Source organism: Zerene cesonia, chromosome 13, assembly GCF_012273895.1.
Source record: "Zerene cesonia ecotype Mississippi chromosome 13, Zerene_cesonia_1.1, whole genome shotgun sequence".
NCBI lineage: Eukaryota > Metazoa > Arthropoda > Insecta > Lepidoptera > Pieridae > Zerene > Zerene cesonia.
Genome location: NC_052114.1, coordinates 7,728,452 through 7,738,805, shown reverse-complemented (window position 1 = coordinate 7,738,805; position 10,354 = coordinate 7,728,452). Strand labels below are relative to the sequence as shown.

Sequence of the window (10,354 nt, the reverse complement as noted above, 5' to 3'; positions counted from 1 at the left end):
TATACCTTCTGGAAGGCACGAACTATATTATACCTATACTAGACTCTCGTCCCGGCTCCTCTCGGATATCAAGATTCCTGTTTTATCCCAAGGGAACCTTTAATCGGGATCAAAAGTAACCTATCATCCAAGTCAGCTCATACCCTGTCTGTATACCATATTTCATCAAGATCCGTTCAGTAGTGTCAGGATTGACGGACAAACATCCAAACAAACAAACTTTCACATTTATAATATTAGTGTGAAGTGTGATAATGTGATGTAGTCGCTGGCAAACAAAATTATACTCGTATTTGTCCCTTTATATCGTGGGTCAAAATTAAAGCCATGTCGAAGAAGTTGCCCTAAACAAGTAAAACACTTGAGAAATTTTGTAAGAATAGAAAAAAATTTATCACGAGGCGGGATCAATTTTTTTTCTATTCTTTCAAAATGTCTCATTTATAAAGCATTTCAATGCTATAAAATTAAAAAAAAATTAAAGTAAAACACTTATTTAATATGGATCTCCGACTTCGACAAGACTATATTTTTACACTTCGAATGCGGTTAATTTTTTGTTTGTTTACGTGTACAAAGGTTACGTGTTGTAAGAATGATATAATTGGAGGAAACCTCCTTCCTTGGTCATTTGTGAGGCAGCAGTAGTGTGGTGTGGTTAAAATGAACGTCTATCTAATTGGCGCGGTTGTGGTTCTGTGGTACATGTTGTATAGATACAGGAGACGACGCCTGTACGAGCTAGCGGCGCTGATTCCAACGGGCCCTGAAAAAATTCCCTTTGTAGGCGCTTTACAACATTCCTATAATATTATGAATAGTAAGTATAGTTCTATCATATATAAGAAGGAGGAGGCTATTTATTCGATTGTTTTTTTTTCGGCTTAATTACCTCAGAATGTTCGACTGGATGAACTGATTTAGATTTGAATTTTTTATTTGAAAGCTGCTACTTACCGTGTAATCGCATTTACAATTTGGCAATTTGTTATTTAACAATTAGATGGTAATTTAGTTTTTTGTTAAAAAAAGATATATATGTATAAACATTAATGAAACTATTATAAAATAAACTAAAAAAAAAGTTTTTTCGTAGGTTTTTTTGTACTTTGATAAAAAAATAATCTCATGATCTGTGTGATGTTAATATTGGTTTAATACTGAATATAGAGGAGGAGGATTTGCTTTAATTATTTTTAGCAGAATTTTCTAGAATTTTATTCATAAGAATATTATTTGTTTTATTGTGTAGGGGGTTATATAGGTTACTCTTTAAGTTAGTTTTTATTTAAAATTAAGATTAATTTATTTTTTATTTATTTCCTCTACATAACTTTAAAAAAATTACGAGCCACAAATTAATTGTAATATAAATAATACAGTACATAATATGCATGGTGTACATAATAATTAAAATAGTTCATAAGTAGCTCGAAGGCAACCAAAATATCATTCTATTAAAATTAGCCCAGATTCGTTTAAGACACTTAAGCTTTCTACTAGCAATGGAATTTTGGAAATGGATCCCTAATTTTGTAAGTTTAATCGATATAATTACTCGACAATATCATTCTTATATATTTGTAATTCGAGTATTACTGTAGACTTAAAAGGACTGTAGATATTCCACAGCCTTCTGGCCGCCACTTCCGCCACTTATTATTAATAACATTTTTTTTTTACTTTTTTTGTTATTTTTAAAGTCGTGTCGTGTACAACAGCTGAGAGCAAGAAATAAAAATTGTGCTTTTTTCACTTCAATCGTTACAGAAAATATAAATTTAGCCAAGAGTCCACTTCGTTTTCAATGAAAATTAATTATAGAATTAGGTACACCTACAAATAATATACCAAAAATATTAAAATTAAATTAAAATCAGATGATACTTAACAAGCACAAATTTTTAATAGTTAACTTAATGTGTATTTTCAAATAATGTCAAGATTTGAACATAATACATTTGAGATTAGGATTTTATTCTCATTAAGAATTTTATTAAACGCCGATGTTAACTATAAAAACAAATACATGATTCAATGAATTTTTTACCATTAAATATTATCAGGGTCCCGGCGGAACCGGTCAAGTAGTATTACGAAATAAAACGTTCAGAAATTTTGCATAATTATCCATATTGAAAGCGATATGTTTAAACAACAGTTGCCGGCCGTAATAACGTTAAATTACTATAATAATGACGTCATTATTATTTTCCAGATATAATAGATTTGATCCAAAAATACACTACCTATACCCAAAATAACGGAGGATTTGCCAAACTTTGGGTCGGTCCGTTGCTTTACGTTGGTAAGTCTGATCACAATGAAACAAAAATCGCAATTGCAATAAGTTAATTAATTCTACATAGCGTTTATGTGCCGAAATAATTCGGTTTATTTGCGACCATTTACTATTATCAAATTAATACCAAAATGAATAGAGAAGGTGTTAACTGATTTAGTATATAATAAAATGCACACTTAGATGCCAAGATACTATTTTTTCACGATGTATTAAGGAGCCATCTTTATGTCTGTGTCATGCAACGATGCATGCAATTCGATAGCGGACGTGCCAATTACTATTGACCAATTTTAGGTATATTAAATATATATACAATATATTCACGATTCACCATAACTGGAAGCTCATAATTTGATTATTATAATAATGAAATGACGCATTAATTTCAAAACAGATCTTTTGTACAGATTGACGATTCATTATTCAATTTATTCTTATTAAACTTCGTTGATTAAGTATTACTTGGCTTAATAAGTAGTTAAGTGAAACCAGGTCTTAAAAGAGTATTAATGATGTGATTTTTTTTTGTAGTTATGACAAATCCGGAAGACGTAGAATTCATTCTAAAAAATTGCTTAGAGAAGGCAGATGTAATCAAGTTTATGAGAAACATCGTCGGTAACGCTGGAATATTTGCACCAGGTAAATTTGTAATATTACAATATTTTCACGACTTAAATCTGATTAATTTTTTAGCCATTACTTTATACATATATCGCTCTGCTAATGTGAACATTGTACCTCTGAATACATGTCTCAAACGAAAGTGTTCGTGCGGGTGGCAAAAGTTGACAGTCGGCCAGTTAATGGTACACACATAGAATTGTAAGAATTCATGACAGTATGATAAAAATCATCAGGGATCTTATGAGTATTTTTACACAATAACATTTGAATCTGTTAAATGAAGTTACAACTTCCAAATCGTATAAAATAATCAAAAGTAATAAATAATTTAGGATTTAATGAGGGTGGTTTAACGTCAATATTCAATTAGTGGAATCAATTAAAGAAAATTTATCAAACCAGCAAATCAATTAAAGAAAATTTATCAACCAGGTAACATTCTAACCAGCAATCAAAGTCAAGCTCACTTCCCAATCGACCAAAAAAAATCCTTGATTCTTCTTAGATTTACTATAGATATTGTAATAGTGAGCAATTATTTTTTTGCGCCCTTACGACGATGACACCTGTTTACAATTCACAAATTTGACGTGAAGTTTGACATCATGATTATTGTTAAAAGTACAATGTACCCAAAGTTAAATTAGTCCTGATTAGAATTGTTATGTTGGGTTATGTATACAGGTAACTGATTCAATACTGCTCCATTTCAGTATCAATATGGACCCGTCGTAGAAAAATGTTAATACCCACATTTAGTCCCAAAATTATCAACAGCTTTATGGATATTATCATAAGTCAAAGTGAAGAATTGGCAATGCAGTTGTCCCATCATAAAGTAGTGGGAACCGGGCGATTTGCCGCTTGGGAGTTCATTAGTGCTTACACCCTGGATTCTGTTTGTGGTAAGTCTTTTTTAAATATCAGACAGTGCAGGGATGGCTTAACATCCAACATAATATCGTTATGATTAATTAATTATGTTCTAAACCATTGTAATTTTTTTTTCCGCTACATATTCTACAGCGATATGATGACGTCAAACAACGTTTGTCTGCATTAAGTATACACTAAATTTATAATGATCATACATTGATACTACATGATAGCTACTCATTTAACACTTATCTCTGTCTATGTTTTATACAGAAACTGCACTGGGCATACGCATAAACTATCTTCAGAATCCTAATAACGCTTTTCTAAAAGCCACTACGAATTTGTTTGCCCTGATAACTGACAGGATGTTACAAGTATGGTTTTGGCCAGACTTGATCTACAATTGTACTTCTAGATCAACTGAATTCTATGAAAATCTGAAAATAGTGTACGGTTTAACAGATGAGGTAACTTAATTATTTAATTATATAAATTAATTATATTCATGATTCATCCAAATATATATGTAATACTTATATTTTTCAGATAATTCAAAGAAAAAAAGAAGAACTCAAGGACGTAGACGTACACTTGGACACCGATCACGCTAATTCTGGTACAGTTTCATTACACATTCTACATAATAAATATATGATAATATTATAATTAACTATAATCGTGACAAAGTAATGTCTATTTTATATGTAACTTACTCTTAAACGACATTTATTTGGCTCACAGCCCAAATCAATATTGTAGGTCAAAGTCCTAAAAAAGTTCGATGCTTCCTGGAACATCTCATACTGTTATCAAAAAATTCCGGGGGATTTACTGATGTAGAGCTGAGAGAGGAAGTTATAACCTTTCTATTGGCAGGGACGGATACTTCGTCTATTGCTATCTGTAACACACTAACGTTGCTAGCAAAGTATCCTAAAATACAAGAAAAAGTTTATCAAGAGTAAGTTATTCACGGTCTTTTATTACTGAATAATATATTCAGATAATAATTATAATTTATTGATGTTGATTGTTTGTACAGAATAGTGGATGTACTTGGAGAATTGAATCGTCCTTTGGAAAAAGATGACCTCAAGGAATTCAAATATTTGGAAAGAGTAATAAAAGAATCACTGCGTCTTTTCCCTCCAGCACCATTAGTGATACGAAAGGTTATTGAAGAAACAACAATGCGTAAGTATCTACTTAACTGTTAAATTAATGCGCAGGGACAGAAAAATATGGGACATCTCTTTTTCATGGTGGTTTCTTCTTCTTTCTTTTTTGTGGAATATAATAAATCATCAACTGATATCACGGAGGCCCATATCCTTTTCCTTACCCTTCCCAGTCCTTTCCTTTATTCCTCTCATCAATCCTTTCCCAATTAAAATCGGCAATGCATTTGTAGAGGCGGAAACCTGCAATTGATCTTACGCCTCTCCAAATGTTGGCTCTCCAAATGGCGGTGGTAGTGCTTACCATCAGACGACCCACCAGCTCCGTTGCCGACTATGACATAAAAAAACAAAACACCGTCCTCATGCAAAGCACAGCGAATAATTAAACGTACGGTTTTATAGTAACGTGTGCTGCCACACGAAAATTGTTCAGTTTATATGGTACCAACAGGCTACAACCATCCGACAGAATCGATTTTTTTTAAAGGTGTTAGAAGAGCGAGTTTTATCATTACGGAGGATTTATTTTGAGGTATTTTTATGAAGCGTGTTTGATCAAACCAATTTCTTTCTTTTAAAATAAATTTTCACTAAATACGTTTTCATTGAAAAGCTAAATTTTTGCCCATGTCATATTTTTCGCAGTCAGCCAACTATTATATATTTCAGAATATTTATTCATTGTATCGATTCTCTTATTCTCTCAGGTCTCCATTGAATTTAAAATAAGAAACCAATGCTATAAACATTTTTATTTCCAAAACAGCCACAGGAGTGACGCTTCCAGCTGATACTGGTGTAATAATATCTGTTTGGGGAATCAGTCGTGACAAGAAATATTGGGGGCCCGATGCAGATTGCTTCGACCCGGACAGATTCCTGCCTGACAGGAAGACAGGCTTGTTCATACCGTTTAGCTCAGGTCCTCGAAATTGTATAGGTAGGATATCAATGGATTATTAGCTCCAAGCTTATGTTAACTTTTTCTTAATTAAAATACAATTCGCAAAAAATGTCGTTTATCAAGTTCTTACGTAGCTGCGATTTTTATTATTTTATTTTTAGACTCATTACAGTTTATATGCTGTTCAAATCAAACTAAAATAGCTTCATACAAAACTACTAATAATTTAATGATTAAAAATAAGTGTTTTAAAATAAATTCAATATTATGTTTTTGTTCAGGTTACCAATACGCTTTAATGTCGGTAAAAATGGCGCTGATTGCAGTACTACGGCGATACAGAGTTATTGGTGAAGAAGAAAACGGACCTGCTCCAACGATTGACACTAAATTTAATATCATGATGAAAGCTAAGGATAACTACCAATTGGCTTTAGAGGCTAGATAAGCAGATTATATAATAGTATATATAGTCAATTCATGACTGAAATTTTTATTATTTAATACGACAATCGTGTACATTATTCCTCATTTACTAAATGTAAAACAAAAAAGATTATTTCTTGCGAATAGTTTTATGATAATGGAATCGGTTTGTAGAAACTATATTATACTAGGCTTGTAAATCTATATTAACTTACGTTAATAACGTCATCATACTGATATCCATTCCAACAATAGTTATAAATATATTGTTCAACTTTTATTTTATTAATGAGGAAGTCAGTGCTAGAAACATTAACGCCCATCGCCCTATAATATATGCCACAATAAGCGTATTAAAGTACTAATGTATTCAAGAATTAACGCTTAACTGCAGTGCGACTAGTGTCTATAGGTGATGGTGACCATTTAACATCAGGTGGCCCATTGTTCATTAACATACATTCTTTCATTAAATAAAAAAATAAAAAAGCTCAGCCTCCGTGGGGATCAATTAAATGAAAAGCATAGTAACGTCGTATTATTTATTCCCGTCTGAGTCCCAGCCGCCCGCTACAGTCGCGAGCGGCGTGATTTCTTTACGTACACGTAATAACGCTACTTTTACCAAATTTTCGAAATACTGATATTATCTGAGGACCGTGGGCCCCGCAACGCAAACATACCGCGGGGGTCAACGTGAGAGGCGAACTTGTATAACTATAAACATCTATCAATACAATCATTATAAACATACACAAACCATAAAAGTAAACGCTATTTACAATATCATCTTTATATTAATAAATAGTTATCTTTTCGTTTATTGCTCTATAACATTTATATAGCGTTTAACCAATCGTTTAAATTCATATTTATAATTTATATTTCAATCAAACCGGAAACAGTGAAGGTGAGAATTGTTGTATGAAAAATAACATCTTTGGCACGATCTGTCATTTCTATTGAATTTACAATAGTTGTAGCGGGAATGAATTAAACAAAATACAATAACGTAGCTTTTTCAAGAGTAAGGCGATAAGATACAATACGTTTTATTAAATACATAAATAAAATAATTATACCTAATTCTGAAAAAATATATCAAATTCATCTATCTATGCAATAAATATATAATATTCAAATCCAACCATGAACTGGATCCAAGTAAGATAATGAAATATTACCGGGTTAGGTGGAAATTAATTGACTTTAAACTGTTTAAATATCCAGTATCCGAAAAGTGAAGTGACTCAGAACTCACAGAACAACAAGACTGCGAAACTTTTCTAACACAGAAAAACTTTATACACCGCAAATGATAAACGATTTACAACAGAACAATGAACACAATAGATCTACTCGTCGTCCACAACATATAAACATATCTACAATGCCAAGTGACCTCTCAGATGAACCGCGCTGAAGCCAACTGAAGCCGCCGCCACTACGCACTACTGCCGTACACGGCTACGCGCCGTCGAGCCACACTTCAAGTCTTTAATTACACTATGTTACTCTATTATTGGTTGGTGCCATCGGATTCGGGGTACAATCGAATTAAATTCAAGTTTGGTAACGATTCAGAACAGGTTCAAAAAAGTCTAGTTGAATCACGAAGTCTCATCGTCGATTTTTCTACGTTTTCTTCAAATTATATGAATTGGCTGTTTACTTTGTCTTTCTTTTGTTAGGTTTTATGCTCAAATCACTTATATTCACAAGTATATTTATATTAGTTTATAACAAATACTAAACATGCAGGTTTGATAAACACCTGTAAAAGAAAAAGTGTCCGCATATGCATTGGTTTTATATGGTTATGCATATGAAATTGTATTAACATTTAAATTAACAAGTGTCATTGTATGCAATAACACCTTAGAAGATTCCGACAGCACTAACATTAGCGTACCACGTGAAATAAATGTAATGTTTGATAACAACGTCAATAGCTTTGTCTAATATTAATAACAAGTGTGTATAGTGAACAGTTAAGAGCTATCAATTTTCGTATATTAAGCTAATAAATGCAATTTTTTATTATAATATAATGAATATGGCAATACGATCTACTTCACGTGGTTCCGTTTCAACTCACGAAGGCGATATCATTGTGATTAATACATTACATCGTCAGATTTTATAAAGATTTCAAAATCATATTGTCTTCGCTTTTAACCTCTAAGGCGATCGTCAAACATACAACGAAAAACTCCAAAAGTTGCGAAACGGCTGCTTTGTACTCTTATTCGCTGTTTGTTTGGTGACGCCTTAAGACATGACGTCGTAAATTATCAATCCGTACATGAATTCCAAAATTTCCTCACTTAAAATAATATATCATATTCGTTGATAAGTTTGTAATATCATACACCTAAAAATCGACTAAATCAGAAGACATCAAGAGCGCGATCGTTGAAAAAAATACAAAATATTCTAACAAAATGTATAGCAAATATAGGAATTCATGAACAGACTTACATTCATATAAAAGGCGAGGTTCCAACGCAACTTCTAGTATATCACAAATGAGAAAAAGGGTAAAATGGTAAAGTATCAAAAACCTTGTGTCCCATTTCAGTCGTGTTCTTTGTGCAACTCTATATTATAAAAACGGTAACAAAACTTCGTCTTGAAGTGTTGCTCAAAAGCATCGAGTAACCAAAGAGCCTCCGACAGACATATAAATAAGTGTATTAATGTAATAATATGCGTAACTATTTAAAATGGACCAATCATGGCAGTGAGATTTTAATCAGTGCTGTCATTGGTCGATTTCCATCACTCTTATATGTCTAGCAGATGCTAGTTATAAGAATAGAGATATTATTTGCGAATTTCAAATTATGTTCTATCAATAAATACATTTATCTAATTCTCTTTAACAAACAGATAATAAACGTTTAACAATATTTGAATTTATTAATATTTAATATGAATATTTAAAAGTCCTACAGCAATATCAATTCGGAAAACATTATTATTTCATTGAAGAACTGTAAATAAATGTCAGCATCATTATTGTTGTATCGTCGAAATTAGTCATTTTCAATTCGCAAATATGATCTCGGATCTTGAGATTGCGACCGATCGATCTTTAAAGGAAGAATCCATTCCTTCATAGAATTAGCGACTCGTAAAAATGCTTTTCTAACACTATTTTACTTTAATATATAGTTATATGTATAATAGTTATTAATTTATTAATAATGAACAAGGAATATTTGGAATATTTTAAACTTTCATAACAGTCGTGCCTCTAGACCCATTAACGTGACGTAATCGCTCGTTCTACGATGGACACCCACCGCGTTATCTACGAGCTACTCTGATATGGCCTCAGTCTCAAGACAATTCCGACTTCGTCCTATACACTCTCCCTACTTGCCTACTGACTTATGTCCACTATCGACAACAAAGTTCATTAAAAGTGAATATATTGCATTCATGGTGAAGTATCGTGTCCTATTCGTGTCGAATGTGTACGCAAGTCTCTGATATGTGGGATGATGTGTGTAGCGCTCCGGGCCGCCCGCCAAAGCGTCGCCCGATCGGTACAAAACTGGAGCGTACCTACATTAAATACGTATTCAATTATATACAATGTACAATACATTACCGTAAACACTATAATGGCTACGGGGCGACGCGAGGGCGGCCGGCGGCTTGCTCGCGCGTCTCGAACATTCTCACCATAATGTACATCATAACTCGCTATATATAACAAATTCACGAACGCGCACGCTCGAAACAACATAATATACAGCGGAATCGTAGCACACTTTCGATTCTTTAAAAAAATTGACTAGGAAAACTTCAATTCGCTATGAGCACTATGTGTGCGTGGATGAAGAGAAAATGTCGGCGGCGCGCCAGGCCTCCGCCTCTTCTTCGGCGTCGTACTGCTGCAGGAACGGGTTGGTGGAGCTGTACCGCGGGCTCGTGCCGCCGCTCGAGTTGAGCGTCACCGCGAGCCCCGCCGAGGTGCCCGGGATGGCGGAGCGCGGGGACTCGCGGGAGCCGGCCTCTCTG

At 33.3% G+C, this 10,354-nt stretch overlaps 2 protein-coding genes across 2 annotated transcripts in view; one reads left to right on the top strand and one right to left on the bottom strand.

The window, feature by feature from the left end:
- The first annotated feature begins 663 nt into the window (after window positions 1-663).
- Window positions 664-6,344, top strand: LOC119831324 (cytochrome P450 4C1-like). Its single transcript, XM_038354627.1, has 10 exons — window positions 664-820; window positions 2,219-2,308; window positions 2,837-2,947; window positions 3,646-3,837; window positions 4,082-4,278; window positions 4,358-4,427; window positions 4,553-4,772; window positions 4,854-5,005; window positions 5,759-5,932; window positions 6,178-6,344. The coding sequence occupies exons 1-10, from the start codon at window positions 664-666 to the stop codon at window positions 6,342-6,344; spliced, it is 1,530 nt and encodes a 509-aa protein (XP_038210555.1).
- Window positions 6,345-6,937: 593 nt separating this feature from the next.
- Window positions 6,938-10,354, bottom strand: part of LOC119831525 (rho GTPase-activating protein 100F) — a 31,370-nt gene continuing 27,953 nt past the window's right edge. Inside the window, exon 23 of the mRNA XM_038354928.1 lies at window positions 6,938-10,349. Coding sequence (XP_038210856.1) covers window positions 10,156-10,349 — 194 coding nt within the window. The 3' untranslated portion in view covers window positions 6,938-10,155. The remainder of the gene's footprint in view (window positions 10,350-10,354) is intronic.